General features: G+C 39.4%; 1 protein-coding gene across 2 annotated transcripts in view; it reads left to right on the forward strand.

Moving 5' to 3' along the window:
* Positions 1 to 16,973, forward strand: part of pard3bb (par-3 family cell polarity regulator beta b) — a 217,342-nt gene extending 200,369 nt beyond the window's left edge. Inside the window, exons 24-26 of one of the 2 annotated variants that reach the window (XM_065961879.1) lie at positions 11,061 to 11,270; positions 11,493 to 11,634; positions 11,809 to 16,973. In XM_065961879.1, coding sequence (XP_065817951.1) covers positions 11,061 to 11,270; positions 11,493 to 11,607 — 325 coding nt within the window. In that variant the 3' untranslated portion in view covers positions 11,608 to 11,634; positions 11,809 to 16,973. The remainder of the gene's footprint in view (positions 1 to 11,060; positions 11,271 to 11,492; positions 11,635 to 11,808) is intronic. The other variant, XM_065961878.1, reaches the window with a different exon arrangement.
* The last annotated feature ends 471 nt before the right edge of the window (positions 16,974 to 17,444 follow it).

The following is a 17,444-nucleotide window of genomic DNA, read 5'->3' on the forward strand; positions in this document are numbered from 1 at the left end:
AATGGGTTAAAATGTTTTGAAATGTGTAACTAATGAAGGTTTTTCTAACTCAGCTATATTCCATTCAATGATATGAGTCGAATGTAATAATAGTTGATTAAACAGGAAAATCTACAACATCCTCCTTTTTAAACTCTCTCCTTTTAAAGATACAATATGTAGATTCCGCCACCAGGGGGCTATCAATCAATACTGCTATAACAAAAGATGACGTCGAGGATAGCGGGGAATCATGGGAATCCCCCACCCCACCCCACGCGTTGACATAGTAAAGACAAAAGGCCGAAACCGACCTGAGGAAGACAATAAATTAACCGATAAAGATGTATCTGAGTATAATCTACATGATGTTTTTATTACAGCAGCACATACAGCAACAGTACAGCAGCTTTCAGTCGCAATTCTTGCTTCCTTATGTAGCTGTCTTTGACGTAACATCCTGTGTTTCCACGGCAACGATAATCATTCTGTCATGGCGCCTCATCATATCGACCGCCTCGACAAGACACGTCCAGTTACAACTATAAAATTAAGGATTTCTCTGGCTTTGATAACTGTTGGAAATATTTGAGGTAACGTTAGTACTCAACAACAAAATAAATAACGTAGGTTGGATACATTTTTAATGAATTTAGATTTTTTTTCTTCATGTAAATGTTTTAATACAATTCTACATATTGTGCGTTTAAATGTGTTGTTGAAAAATGTTAAAATATATTAACAAAATAATGTAGTCAAGGCAAATTTCACTTTCTACGTTTTAATCCTTTTTGGCTGCAGAAAATATATTACTTTTCTTTTTTTCAACAATGTATTACCAAACACCCTCTGCAAAAACACAAACCCTAACAAGTGTGTTTGTCTAATTTGTGCGTCATAAATGTCACATCGCACTTATTAACCCAGTCACCTAGCAACTCCAGATAAACATCTTATTTTAAGATAAAGTGAGAAAAAGTAAGGCTGGGATTTTTGTGTTAATAGTAAAAAAAAAGATATCTGCCAATTCAGAAAGCAAAATTGTACTTGTTGAGTGTCTTGATATTAGATGTCCTATCTAGTTTTTGCATTGCGTCATATGAGTTTTGGAAAGCGCTTATAAAATAAAATGTATTATTATAATAACACAACACATTTGGGCACGTGTTGGGTAACACAGTGTGCACATTTCATTAAGTGTGGAGTTTCTGTTCAACATTCAAAGTGTGAGTGTGCAGCATTGGAAGAGAAGTTACAGTCACATGAAAGTATGTTGAGAAGGAAATGAACCGTGGTGATGTGGAGAACACTTTTCTTCTTCTGTTGATCTGTCAAGCTCATCTCTCTTTGACGTGTTGCTGTATTTATTGAGGAACTGCCTCAAAAATGTCTGCCAAATGTTTGGCTGCAGCTTCATCCTTCAGTTTCCAAATGGCATGGCTGTATTATGATGGGATGCAAAACACCACTCCAAATCCCTATTGTTCTGCCCTCTCTGTGTTTCCGAGGCAACAGTCTCCTACCATCTGGAAGGGCCCTCATCCCTCAGTTCCTTTCACTTCCCTCTAATGGTTTCTCCTCTGTCCTTCTCCCATCTCATTGGCTTTTTTTTCTTTCACTGCTTGTTCTCTTTTTATTCTCTGACATTTGTTATACTTTTCTGTGCTCTAATTTGATTCACTCTCCATTTTCCCCCTTTTCACTGGGCCTTTCTCTCCTACTTTTCACTTTAAGTACTTACCTTATTACCGTATTCTTTCATTTCCTCCTGAATATACCCTTTTTATCCAGCTGTGGTCTTTTTATCTCGTTCCCTGCTGGCTTTGTCCTTTTTTCTCTCTCTTACCACATTAGCTATGTTCTTTAAAACAAAAAACTCTGAATTCTGCACCCTCATATGCTTACAGTCACACACATTCATGACCTGATACACACATTGCTTATATCCAATACACATACACAATGCAGCAACATACACAGGGGAATGTAATCATGTTAGTTTCCTGGACTGGTCAGTTTGTAATTCATGATATCTGAGTGGACTAATCATATTTGACAGAACTTTATTGACAAAGACAGATAGGAGCCCCTGAAAGGTGTTTAGTTTCAATCAAACGTGAACTGTATGAGCAAGTACCCAGAGTGTGTGTATGAATGTGTGTGTATGTGCATGTCCCTCTAAAGTAGGGCCCATTATTCTCAGCAGATGCTGACCTTCAGCATGCCAGTTCTCTGGAGGGCAGCACTTGTTTCTCTGCCTGCTTTCTTCTCTTCTACTCCGTTCTTCCCCCTCCCTTCCATTACTTTTCTTTGTTGTCACCCCCTTCTCATTTTCTGCTCCTTTCTTCCTCCTCTATCTTTTATCTATTTTTTTTTCACAGCATCACAAGACATCCGTCTTGGAGGTTCAATCCCTCGTGCTTGTAGTTACTATTTGTAATTTCTTTTGCTTCAGCTTTTAAATGTTTTTTTTTTTTTTCTTCTTCTTTTCCTCCGACTTATCATCTTCTATTTGTCATGTAAAGCAACTTTTCCACATTGTCTTCTGCTTGACTGTTTAATGGCTTCTCTGGCTAAAGCTAATTGCTGGAAGCCTTGTGTGTCTCATCTTCATCTTTAGAGACAATCGCTGTCTCTCACGCTGCATTTATTGTCCTCATTTTGTGCTGACACCCCCTTGTTCTCTCACAGTTACGTCAAAAATTAGCAGCTTTTGTCATCCCCAAGCATTATTGACTGACAGGAGTGTACATGCCATGGCCTGGAGGCAAATGCATTGCACTATGTGATTAATAGTGAGTGATTTCAGTCGCAGCCCTTGTCTTTTCCCTTCCATCTCTTCCTTCTTTCCTTTCTAGCTAAACCCTTTGCGGCCTGCAGCCCTCACACCTCTTTGTTTTCTGTTTATGCTAACGCTTTGTCCTCGTTCAAATTCATCTGCCTGTCTGTCCTTTGCTCTTCGCTTGTTCCAAGGAATACAGATGAAGATTTTATTCTTTAGTGGTCTGCTCTTTGCCTGGAACGTCCTTGTTGGCCTATCTTTTTAACACAAACTTGCCCCCCTCTGTTTTATTCCACAATAATACAATCTTTGGCACGTAGCCCGAAACACAATATTAGCATGCAGGTCAGAAACAATTGATTGCATCTTTATCTTTGTTAGAGTTATAAATAATCCCAGTTAAACACTGTTCAATCTTAGCTTTTTTTTTGTATCCTGACCCTGCATTCAACCTCTTTTCATCATCAATATTCAATCCAAATGTGCTTGGTATTCAGCTTTGTATTTGAGTCAGCTATGCTGCTGTCGACAGAGGTCAGTAAACCACATACACCAATATGTGAAGTGTTATAAACTAGCAGATTCTTCTTTTTAAAATATTACCATAAATTCTGTCTACAGCAAATAACATGAAACTAGTAAAAAGTTTGTTGGAAAATGTCAGTATTAGGCGGTAAATAAACATCTTAAACCTAAAACTTAGCCATTTGTCCAAGCTGTACTTTGTTGTAGTTAACTTTAGCTTTTATGTAGGCTGCATATGATAAGATGTATTAACAATCATGCTATAACCATGCATTGGGCAAAAAAACAACAACCTAAGATTATCAAAATATCATCTGCATGGGAGCCAAGGTGGCACCATATGGAGTTCAGGATCACAATAACAGCTCTTTCCTGATCCTAAAGTGGGTTTGTGAAACGTAACACTCCATTGACTCTGGCATAACTTGCATTCGTTAGTGTTGAATTTGCCAAACTCACCATGAATTGAACCAAATTTGTCGCATGACATGAACTAGCATGTGTGTTTTATCATTGGACTGTCACATTATTTGATTTACAGCTCAATAAACCGAACCAACAATTAACATGAGTTTATGTCAGTCAAGCTGCATGTGTTTGTTTACGCCAGGCCAGGCCAAACTTGTTGCAGATGTAAGTGCTTGAAAATCTGCTGTTTGTAACAGAACTTCATCATGTCAATGAACATTCAATATAACTAGCTTTCTCCTGTTGCGGTTGCAGGGTTAACAATGGTCTAATCCCGGGCAAATGGTTGTTAACTTTTCCAAATGGCATTGATGGTTTGGATGTTATGTCTATGTATTTGGTATGCCCCCTAATCCTGGTTGATAATACCCTTTGTTAGCCTTTGACCCCAACCTCTGAGTGTTTGGTGGGAACTGATGGAGTATCATGTGACTTGAAGGGGTCAGGAGTCGAGGGAGGTTTAGGGTCTTTTAACACACACACACACACACACACACACACACACACACACACACACACGCTCAAGCACCAACACAAACCACATTGACAGCTGAACCAACAGCCATCTCTGTCATACACTCACAGACCAACAGTATGTAACCACTTAACCATAAGTAGAAAAACAGCTTAGTGTCTTACTGGCTAATAAAACAGGAGAAGCTCTCAGTGCTGCTTCAGGCGCCTTTCTTAATGACTCAGCTCTGTCTTGTTAAGACTTTATTATTACACTTCTCACAGTGAATACAAGTCCAGATCCCCTATATTGTACCTCTCCTGTAGGCTTACACAGCAGCCTTTTATCGCTAATTTAGTTTAACAAAGACAGCTGTCAATCATGCTAAAAGCCTTCCCTTTCTGCTTGATGCCTTAAAATCTGGCATGATAACTTAGAGAACCAATCGTTCTTGATTGTACTTTCAAAGTTGAAAAAGAAAATGTCCACACTTTCCACACGCATGGTACGAAGGGAATGTTCTCTGTGCTGGCACTTCATCTCTGGTAGTAAAGACAAGACACTTCAGAAGTATATCTCAGGATCCCCGAAATAATCACATCATTAAATTAGATTAGGAAGGATTATGCAGAAGAACTAAACAGCCTCATAAGCAGCGTTTGGCAAGTTTCTGAAAATAAGTAACTAGTTACAGACACTAGTTACTACTTAATGGTAAATGGACGTGAGATTATATATCGCTTTTCTAGTCTTCTGACTGCTCTAAGCGCTTTTACAACACATGCCACACCTACACATTCACACACTGATGGCAAAGGTTGCTATGTAGTGAGACCATCAGAAGTAACTAATCCATTCATTCACATTCATACGCCTCCGACGAAGCAGTGGGAGCAATTCTGGGTTAAGAGTCTTGCCCAAGGACACATCGGACATGTTGCTGCAGGAGCTGGGGATCAAAGCCTCGACTTTCCGGTTGAGAGACGACGACTACCAACTGAGCTGCCGCCCACACAGCCGCTACTATCAAACTATCAAACACTTACTAGACACTACTATCAAAAAGTAACTAGAGATAACAGAGTAACTGCTTTATAAAAAGTGACTACAGATAACAGAGTAACTGCATTATAAAAAGTAACTAGGTACTCGGAAAAGTAACTTAAGCATTGCTGTTTGTTTCTACAATCCTCATATTCATGTTCACATTATTTAGTGCTGCTGTGGCAGGATTGTGCTGTGAAAACTCACACATTTCAAAGAACACTGTAGTATCTAACTAATTAGATCTCTGAAGGCGACAGACTCAACAGTTGATATGAAAGACGTCACCGACAACATACCTGTCTTATCAGTCTATAGTTGGTCTTGCAGAACGTGGAGCTGAAGGTGTTTTGAATCAAGCCGGCTGTTTGTACGGAGTGTCTGCTCATTGTTCTGCAGAGCGAGAGCTGTGGATATTGAATCTGGAAAGTAACTAGATACATTACCAGTTACCTCAAATAGTAGTGGTGTTACAGTAATTTGTTAGTCCCAACACTGGTCATAAACAATACCTTATTTCCCTGAAATTGTTTCCAAATGTTCGGTTTTCCTAACCGACTTGGGTGCAGTCCTCTTTTCACTCCTTGATGGATGGATGGTTTAACATTTTCTGAGGACCAGATGATTTTTTTTCTTTCAAAAGATAATTTTTTGGGGCACTTGATAGCCTTTGCGATTATGTTGCGCGCCCCATGTACAGAGGTTATAGTCCTCCTTGCAGTGGCCATTGGGTTCAAATCTGACCTCTGCCCTTTGCTGCATGTCGTCCCCCACTCTCCCCTCCCAATGTTTCCTGTCTCTCTTCGGCTGTCCTATCCAACGAAGGCCTCCCCAAAAAAAAAAAACTTATACAGTATATAAAGAAAACATCATTTTGTATGTAACTTAATGTGATAATTTGATGTATATAGTTGTACTGAACAAGGAAGAACATACTTAGAAGATTAAAAACAAAAACCTAGGTTGCATGTGACACAATACATTTTTATTCCAGTGCAATCTTCTTACAAAATAATCATTCCCCTCCTTTCCTACCCTTGCTGAGGATATTTCTCCACCCTTCATTATTTCTCACTTAAGCTTTTATTGCCTCATTGTTTGGACTTTGATGTGTCTGTGATTAAAGCTTCATAATGAAGTATCACATTAGGAAGATGGAACTTAGTTAAACTTAGTTTAACTCAAGGGACATTAGATCACAGCGGCTCCATTTTCACCGCGCCTCCCCAAATGACATTACGACAGCAGTTGTGGAGCAATTTGAGCTATTAATCTGTTTTATTACCACTCTGTCAGAATATCGTGACTCTCATTGACAAAGAATCTGACACTGTTGAATGCGATTTGAATATATGAAGCACTTTCCCAACCTCAAAGCGAAAATCCGTTTTGAATGTGCATCAACACAGGGTGAGCAGTCAGCTCTGTAAAGACTCATAAAGAGATAACTGAATTAAAGGTGGAGTAGTTTATCTCCTCTTCTTTCCCTCGCTCCTCTTTCTCTCCCTTTAAAAATCACTCTTTGCTCCCCCTTTGTCTCCTCGCACCTTCTTCTTTTTTTCTCACCTCCTGTAACCCTCCCCCCTGCTCATCACAAACTTTTCCTCTCTTCTCATTTTGAGGCGGCGTTGTTTGTGTTTGTGCTTTGCTTTTATTGAGACGATCCATCTGTGAAGCGGCTGTCATTGTGTTTTTCTAAGGCGTTGTGTCACGATGCTACATCTCGTCCTTCTTTCTTAAAGGTATTTGTGTCTCTCTTAGACACGCTGGGATGAGCGATGGCTACGCCTGTGTGGGTGTGTAAGTTTCCACTATACCACAACAGCTGTATCCAGCCCTTTCCGAACAAGCAAGTGAAAGTGTGTGTGAGTGAACGAGGCAGGTGCAGAAGACATATAACGTCTCCTTGTTTCCTCCTAAATCCATCAGAAATCTCCTAAATACCAGGGAATTAGAGAGGCTCACATTACTCTCAATTACTGTCAGTCCTGGAGAAATCGTTCCAATTATCCTTTCTGATATATAACCTATGGAGCCTGAGTGCTCTATCTACACAGTGTTATAGAAGTCATCCCCAAACAGATATTCCATAGCTGATTTCACTTCAAACCGAGACCCCAATGGCTTCTCTGTTCTGCCTGGAAAGTTTTCAATTCTTTCATTTTGCTTTGATTACTCGCTCCATTGTGTTAAACGAGATGTTGCATGTGCCAGGAAACTGCTCTCATTCATTACATCTGTTGCCATCTTTCTGTCTATTTTTTCTCTTACACACACATGCACACGTATACACACAACACAGACCACCAGCCTCCTCATTCGGTCTTAACTCCTCTCCAGCTGTGTGCCAATTTGCCCCCTCCAGAGTGCGTGTGGTTTGGGAGGGGGTGATTAGCAGCTAGCAGTGCGGTTAAGCTAAGGTTTGAGAAGTGTGAGCGTGTGTGTGTGTGTGTGTGTGTGTGTGTGTGTGTGTGTGTGTGTGTGTGTTCTCTTTGTGTGTTTATGCAGTGTGTGTCTTTGTCTACATACGTGTGTTAGTTCTCATATTTTTGTGCTTTTGTGTGTGTGTGTGTGTGTGTGTGTGTGTGTGTGGCTAGGGGTGTGTGTGTGTGTGTGTGTGTGTGTGTGTGTGTGTGTGTGTGTGTGTGTGTGTGTGTGTGTGTGTGTGTGTGTGTGTGTGTGTGTGTGTGTGTGTGTGTGTGTAATGGTTTCCATCCTCATTACCACATAATCCCCAGCTGCTGTGTTGTGCTGACCGGGTTCCTGGAGAGAGAATTCCAAACTTGCCACCGGATTTACAGCGAATTCCCAAAAGATCCCCCCCTGGATTTCCACTCGACTCTGAATATGGCAACTCTGATGAGTTCCTAAGGCAACTAATGATTATTTATACTATCAGGGAATCTGTCCAGCATAGCCATGACCAAATGGTTAGTTCTGCAGTTTGAAAATGCCATCACAATCCCTGAACCAAGGATCATTTGTAAAACGGTTTGTTTTTGTTCAGCCAACTGTGTTAAGGCACGTCTAATAAATGTAATAGAAAGTTAACTAGCACTGTTCTAGAAGTCAAATAAAACTAATTTTTCCATCTTATCTTTGTCCCTCACTTTTCACCCCCAAAGTATCCTCTCCCATTCTCTTATCTCTGCCTTGGTGACTTAATCAGGGCAAGTGGCGAAATGCTGATTTGGGCACAGCTATTCAGGACCAGAGATGGGTTTCAAGAACTGCTGATTCACTCGCAGCAGAAGTCATAAAACTTGTAAAATGAGAGATATGCCGTCAGTCAGACGAATGGGCAGACAGGGCAGCTGGCAGACTGACGTGTTGGTTTGCTGCAGAAGAGGAGCAGACAGCAGTTATAGACATCAAGAAAAGAGACATATGAAACTTGGAGTTGATCTAGAATGATTTACAATAAGTTGAAGCAGAACCAGGAGATGTATGACAGATTGGGTTGACAGGAGAGTTGACAGAGAAGCAGAAATGTTGTGCGCATGTGTGTGTGTGTGTGTGTGTGTGTGTGCGTGCACTCACACGCACACACACACACACACACACACACACACCCATGGCGGATATGGAGCCAAGAGGGGCAGTAGCAGACATCCCAAACATGATGGGCATGTAGTTAGTCAGACGCTTTCCACTGCTGACCACCCAAATTGACACACACGCACACACACACACACACACACACACACACACACACACACACACACACACACACACACACACACACACACACACACACACACACACACACAAAGCCAGAGTGCTGGTGGTCTCCACGCTGATGCCTGTTGTGTGTGTGTGTGTGTGTGTGTGTGTGTGTGTGTGTGTGTGTGTGTGTGTGTGTGTGTGTGTGTGTGTGTGTGTGTGTGTGTGTGTGTGTGTGTGTGTCTGTGTGTGTGTGTGTGTGTGTGTGTCTCTGTGTGTGTGTGTGGGTGCCCTCTGTGCAAGTATTTATGCACAAATCTGCTGTGTTTGATTCCATCTAGCCGTCTCTGTGGTTGGGTGCACATGAACATTATCTCCAGGCAACAGGTCAACTCTGCAATTGGTAGTAGGCTGCTCGCCCACTCAACTATGCATATCAATGATAAGTGTCATTATGATCCTTTTTTGAGAGTAACATGATTCTGTTTTGAGCACTAGTACATGCTTCAGCACACATTATTTTGAAGTATATTAATCAAAAATTGGAGTCAGTTTGAGTTTTGTTTCTAAAAAAAAAAAAAAGGTGCATGGATTTTTTTTAATACCTGCACACATTTAACTTGGACTTATGAACAAGCATAGATAAACTTTTAAAAGTAGAGGCTGTTCACTTAAGCACAGTTTGAAAGAGATTGGGAAAGTGGGAAAATGAGACAGATGGGAGGATCTTAAAGGGATGAGAAAGAAATGCAGACAGATGAAGAGACAGAAAGACAGCGAGATAAAATGTAATACCTCATAATGTTAGCTATGTGGACGACACATGTTTGTGTACTTGCTTTCCACTGAGCACAAGACATCGATATCTATTAGCAGGACAGGACTGGATTACCACAGCCGTGCGTGTGTGTGTTCATGTATTGGTGTGTGTGTTGTGTGTGTGTGTGTGTGTGTGTGTGTGTGTGTGTGTGTGTGTGTGTGTGTGTGTGTGTGTGTGTGTGTGTGTGTGTGTGCGCCTCTTCCTTTCTTTCTCTCTTGTCCATAATAAATAGTTTTCAGCAGGTTTTCATGAATATTTTATCCAATTACTCAACAGAGTTGCTGTAGAAACTGGCAATAAATGCAGCATTAGAATTTGCTGGTATTTTCTTATTAAAAGTCATGAAAAGAACATTGCAAACAAACAAACAGCAAACTCGAACATGATGTTCACAGTGCCAGCAGGTGGTTGATGATTTGTTTTGTTCTGAGTGATTTCATGTAGAGGGGGAGCTTCAAACTGCATCCATGTAGTGGTTTCATGCAGGCAGACATGTTTGTTTCACTTCATACAGCTTCATCTTTTGATGAAAATAGAACAAACTGTGTTCTATTTTACCAAATGCCAACAGCTTTCTTTCATTTGACCACACAATGGATGTTGCCAAAATCTATCAAATAACACTTGTTAAGGGCAGTGAACTTTGAATGTACTTTTTTTTTTTTCAAACCCCATGATATGATTCATCAAATTACATCACATTGGCTGAAAAAAGAAAACTTTCAGCCATTTGCGAGTTATGACTGTCCAGCCACTGGTTGTGCTTTCTTATATCTGATTGGTTATAACAAGGGTAAATAATTTATTCTGGCAGGGTTTCTTCTTCTTTTTGAAATTATGTTTTTATTACCAACAGCTATCTATAAAGTAAAAGCTTAACAATGGTTGTGACTGTTATAGACCTGAAGGTTGGACCTACTATTCAACAAGGGCAGAATAAAAGAAATGGGATGGTTCACCTGCCTGTCTGTTTCCTACATACCTGCACACACTGTACCCGTACACTCAAAGATAGCGAGATGGCACTGAAACGTCTGATAAATCCATTTTGGTTGGCATTGACGATGATGCACTGTTCTCCATCATAGGAGAGAATTTTACATTTTTATGATTAGTTTTAATACGATCTTGCTTACTCTTGCCAAATTCTCCAAAGTTGCCGATCCCATCTTTGAGGGTATGAATGCCAAAGTGTTTTTTAGTTTTTTTTCCCGTGCAATATGAAAACTAGTTGTTGCTTAATTAACTTGTCCTTATCCTAATTAAAGATTGTTTAATTTGAAAACCACAATTTATATATAAAAAATGGTTGTTGTACTTTCCAGGCGAGGTCCATTGGATCCAGCTGACCACCCCATGCAGCCCTGGTCGGGTCATTACTCTCCACCTCCCCAGACCCAACAAGCATACCCCCAGTCCCCATCCTACCACAACCCCAACTCTGCACCACCTTATTCGGGCTACCCACCTGGCCAGCCATATGCACGGCCAGTGGACCCTCGGGGCATGGACCCAGGGTACTACCCTCACCCAAGGTAATAAGATGAAGGAACATTGAGTCATATCGCATGACCCATAATGTTTGAAGTTGGAAAAATAGGTTTGTGGTTCAGAACTTTTTGATTGAAACTTTGCCCATCATTTTTTTGATATCAACTTTTATTAAACTTTTAAGTCAATCTTCTTTTCCTTGCCTTTTGTTATGAAGAAGAACACTCATCTTCAGCTGTTCTTTCTCACATTTTGTTGATGTTTAGCTCCCAGCAGAGAGGCCCCTTACGGCAGGATGTGCCCCCCTCTCCCATCCCCCCTCTCCGTGGTCCACGGTACGACACTATGACAAGAGGATCAGGGGGAGGAGTCTACAGGTAGGGGATTTGTGGAAGAACATGATTCCAGGTAAACTCTTCGAACTTAAAACCCTACTTTACAAATGATTCAGTGAATTGATTTTAACATATAAAGGGTATACAGTGAATTAATTGGTTCAAATACACATTAAACACTTTAAGTAAGAACACAGCAATTCAGTCTTCCATGAATAAATCCGAGAACTTGTTTTATTGGTTACAGGCACATGGTGAATCCTAGTCCAGACCAATATGGCTACACTGGGGAGGGAGGAAGACAGCAACCGCAACACCAAACCAACCAGAGACAGAAGAATGCCATGACTGCAGCCGTGTAGACTGATCAGTTCCAGAGATGAAAATGAGCAGAATGCTTACTGCTTTGTGTTGTTTTCGCTGATGCTGATGCTTCTGGTACTGAAAATGAAACAGAACTGACACCTCTAAATGGTGTTATTTGAATCACCATCATTATCAAACATTGTCTGAGCTGTTTGAAGTATATGGTAATACACAGACAAGCAAGGTAAAGGAGGTTAATTATAGAGTGGCCAGTGTGTGCATGGTATCTTGTTCTTTGAAGTCATTTAAATTGCTTTGAATCTTCAGAGAGTACAAATTGGCAGGGGTTTTACAATTGACTGTGCTCTGCGCTACAAAGGTTTTGGATCCATTTAAATGAAGGCAATAAAGAAATACAAGCAGCTCTACTCATATTAAATTAGGTACTTTCATTTCTACTGCTGCATGAGCAAGACAAATGAATGTTTGAAAACTAACATGTAACATGTTTTGCTGCCCTATGGCCATACTGTATGTGGCCTAATAACAGAAATCAGTGGCACACTAAAGGGTCAGTATTTTGGTCGGTTAATCCCAAATTTTAAATTCATGTTTACATGAAAGCGTTTGGCAGGGTTTCAGCCACCTCTCAAAGTTGAGTTGAGAGAAGTGAAAATGTTCCTGTGTTCTAAACCTGTGTGGAAAGCAAGAAGTCTTTCTTAACTTTGTAAGTAACCACTACTTAAAACAAATTCTGCATTAATAGACAGTATATTGATCCATCCCAAGTTCATAAAAAAACCTCAAAAAAGCGTTTACATTTCAGCCACGGATATGTTTTTATCTAAAGTAAGTATTTTTCGTCTGAATTCCCCAAGCAGGGAAAACTCCCCTTTGTAAAATAACGTGTTTTATACTGGTGACTAATCTGACGTTTAAATGACAGTATATTTTTTATCAATGATTTTTAGAAAGTTTAACATGTCACACCAGGGCTCAGTCCCAATATACCCCTTGTCCCAATATAACCACTTAGCCCTACCCCTACATTTTGAGCGTTCACGTCTAGGGGTAAATTTGTCATGAGAAATTTCCCAGAATGCCTATCCTTTACATCGGCGCGTCTGTAACTACCGTCAATGTCTACTGATGACGTATCAGGGTCTTAAAGGGTCGTCCCATTAAGTAGGGGGAGTTTTCAACACTACCCCTTATAACTCTGTTCAGAGGCGGAAATGGACACACTAGGTACTGAGCCTTACACTATGAATTAACTTTTGGTCAATTCTTTGAATTATAAAATTGAATAATGTGTTTTATACAGAATGATTTGATTACCTTTCATTTTCAACCAAAATATTTCTCTCAGCAGAGATGAGTAGCCCAGGACTGGACAAAGTAGTCTGAACAATGTCTGGATTGTACAGCATGTACAGATGGCCCTGTTCCTTTTTTTAAAGTGATCCTGTGAAACACTTCGACTGTAGAAGTACTGAACCTCCAAATATCAATCATTTAATTACTCTCAAGAAATCTTATCTGGAATGAAACTGCATTTATCTTTGAAGAGAAAACTTTGTTTAAACTTACTTCTATTTGAATGTATGAAAACTTCTTGGATTATCTAGTCACAGTTATTTGTATTTAATCCACGGAGTCTATCTGTGAAAAACCTAATTGGTGAGAGTTTTCTCTTTTCACAAGAAGATGAGAGCCACATTTTCTAACTCTTGAATCAATCTTCTACAAACATTGACATTATGGATGAAACTTTTTAAGTTTGGATGAGTTATGGATGAAACTTTTTAAGTTTTTAAGTTTCATCCATTGAATTAATATGAAAGGACAGGAAGTAGAATCTAAGCAACATAACACACGCAGCAAAGCAACACTTAATTTACACCATAGTCGATTTGTATGGCGGCCTTTTCCTCTACTGAAAGTAGAATCTCTTTATAACAACCTTGATGCATGTGAAAATTGTTCTTTACCTAACAAAGAGCAATGTATCATTGTGCGACGTGAGAAATGAGAAATGAGCAAAAAAGCCAATAATGTTGGTAAAGTTGATTACTACACATCGTTTATAACCACTTTCCACTTAGATGGACCACTGTGTCGTGTATTAGTCCTGTACCATTTTTACACTAGAGCAGAGTAGTTCCTGACCATAAAAACATTACTGTTTAAACAAAAGACAAAAAAAGCCTCTCTTCTTTTGGCAGATGTCCAGTTTCAAACTCATTTTCACTCTGTAAAACCTTTCAGCCTCTTTTTTTTCTTTGTGATGTCTGTGTATGCCATGTACTGTAGTTGGATGTAATGGATGATCACTGCACATATCTGTGACCTGGTGGTGTAGGCGTCACTGTGTGCTAAAGTGGACACAAGGCCTGTTGAAACATGGATTGAGCCTCTGAGTGCTCTTTTTAATGCTGCACCAATGGTTGATATCCATTTAGCCACTTACTGAACCACCAATTAAGTGTAACTAAAGAGTCAGAGCCTAGCTTAATAGTTATATGTTTTATCCCACAAAGCTCAGCAGTATTCATTTCAATGGAGATTAAACACTAAAAATGACATTTCAGGATTAGGTGAAATGCTTCTCTGTTAATGTGACTGAGGATGAAATCCCACTGAAGTGAATGTTGAGTGTCTTTTGACTGAAACCAATGCAAAGAATGTGAAGTAGATTTCATTTCAAAACCATCTCAGTAGTATGTTTGATGGATTTTGATCGTGATGAAAGAGGGAAGTCGCAGGTTGGATGAGATGAGTTAAAAAAGTAGTGAAAGGACGGAAGAAAGGACCGGAAATGAGGGTTTGGTAGTGAAGCAAGGAAGGGGGAAATAAACTTTAGTATGTAGGGAAGGATGAAGTGTATTGCTAAAAAGAGATTAAAGAAACAAACATTAGGCTGAAATAATAGAAGGATGGAGGAAGGTGGGAGAATTGGTATGATCAGATGCAGTGCAATGACCCAAAAGCCTTTGTGGTTTGAATCGGAGAGTTTTCAAACAAGAGCAGAACAAAGAAAAAGGATAAAAGTTCATAACAATCTGGGCGTCAGTTGATCTTCAGTAGGAGGAGGGTCACTGGAGTGGGCTTGTATTGATTGAATGTTGTGACTGTGGGAATTACTAACAAATACTTTCTTGTGCTGTTATGAATTTAAAGAACCAGTTTGAAAAATGAGACTTTCAAATAATACTGTCAAAGTATAATGAATGTACCAAAATATGCAATATTTTATGGAGGTTGGCTTGGTGGTCAACTCGCAGAGAGCTAATGTCAAAACAATCCAAATGCTTTATGAGCGCATTCTCTCCAAGTTATTATTCAGTGCGTTTACATGCGGTTAGAAAACTTCAATTTATTGTGTGCTGTCTGACATAAACTGGATTTTTGAAATAAGCGTAAACATGTTAGTCCGACGGTACTCAATTGAATTACTAGAAGTTGGACTGAAACACCTAGAAAATGAATGAATAATGCAGCTGTAGGTTGAATAAATGTTGCGGTATAAACACCTCAATCAGACCCAAACTGGACTAGGTGTTCTGGACATGCTCCACAGTCCCCACTCCGGACTTTTACCCCGGAATTTGATAAGTGTGTAACATAGCATCACATATCACCATAAAAAGGATAGCGTCCATGGCATTAGAATCAAAAGTAAAGCACAGAGTATGTACGAAATGTACAGAGCTGTAAAAATGTTTTCATTTTCACCGTTCGACATACAACCACCACTTTGCCATTTGCTAACTTGCTAACTCATTAACAAGGTCAACCGGAAGCAGGTCCAATAGTAAGGAGCTAATATAATATATCGCCACCTTCCATATCAGAGTTGCACATTTTTCACTCAGTAAATCGAATCTCCCTCTGTGCATGTATACTGGGACACGGACAGTATTCCAATTCAATGGCCTAATGGAGCTTAGCTGAGCCTAGCTCGGCTTAACTGTGCATGTAAACATACTTATTGGCTTGTACAGAAGCACCAACAGTAGAGGAATAGTGTTACTCTAGATGTGAAACATTTCAATAGTTTAAAATAAAGTTGTTGTTTTGAATGTACTGGAGAACAGTTAAAGTTATATACAATCTGATCAGAAAATAGCAGATTGTGTATACTTGTATTCTGAATCTGTAGCCAGTATACCAAACCAGTGTTTGCTGTGCAGAACCAAAAGGTCAGTTATGAGTTTAGATGAATTCCATCCATTAAAGGGTTAGCATGAAGAAAAGAAGAAAATCATCAGCTGGTGTCTCCTTGACTAATTTGGCGTCATTATGAAATCAAGAATGTATTGCACGTCTTTAGGACTGAACGATCACAATGCAAACATCACAGATCTCTTATAACTGTGTGTATCTGAATGCTGGGTCGGTGCCTGGTGGAGCTTTGCTTTGAGCGGCAGCGTTTTGAGATGTGAACATTACATGAAGCTGTATTATTTTTACTCCTGTTATGTTAGCACATGATTTGCATGTATGTTAATCCTCACAAGCATTTTTATATATATATATATATATATATATATATATATATATATATTTCTTTTTTAATGATAGTCTGTGTTGTTAGTTTGGCTAAACAGAGCGTCAGAGTGTTTGACCATTGTTACCCTGCAGTTACGCAAAATCACTCACTGCATTTTTATTTCTTCTAAAGAAGTTCATGTTTTATATAAACATCTTCATTGAAATCATTTACTAAAAGTGAATACACATTGGTTTGCATAGCATGGTTAACAAATCAGACACTCTGTCATGATGGCTCTTTGGTTTTTGTCAGTATGGTTCGACTTGCACAAGCTGAAGGTACTACCCAGAGTCCTGGATATGAACACGTTTGGTACTCCTGGTTCCTCCTTTGAAGAAACCAGTAAATGAAGGAACCAACTAAACAACCTCTCTGTCGTAGAAGTCTTAACATTTACTTTTAGACTGCTTGTAACCAAAAATCCATGAAAATAAAAAAAAAACTCTTATTTTGTAATGAAGCAATAACAATGATTTGTATTACTGTTTTCCTACATTTTATATTTATATATAGAACAACTCTTTTGCATTAAAAGATTCATTTGAAAACAGGATTTGGCCCGAGATGTCTTACTTTAAATGTTTTAACATGTACTTCTTTTTTCAGCCACAATGTCTGCCCAGCACATCTGCTAAGGTTAATTAAATATGAGTCAGGAGAAATTATTTCCCTCATGTCCCCCCGTACACGGCAAGGTGAATCATTAACATTGCCAACCCAATTTAGTCCATCATTTAAGCTGCTGATAAATTGTACCTTTGTGATAAGAGATAAATGTTGGCCTCCAATTAATTCAAGACTAATTATCAATTTAAAAAAGGAGATAAGGTACGAAGATTGCGGCATAAAGTTTTTTCTTTCCGATTCTCTGGCGTAGTGCCATCACACTGCAGGGTCATATCCCTCCCTCCCATTATTAAACATTTAGTCACAGGCTGTGGCTTAAGGTGCCTCTTATTTATGAGACACTATGCTGTGCTGGACTTGTGCTGCAATCACAGAACTTAGTAGTAATGAGACAC

This window comes from Labrus bergylta, chromosome 13, assembly GCF_963930695.1.
Source record: "Labrus bergylta chromosome 13, fLabBer1.1, whole genome shotgun sequence".
NCBI classification, from domain to species: Eukaryota; Metazoa; Chordata; class Actinopteri; order Labriformes; family Labridae; genus Labrus; species Labrus bergylta.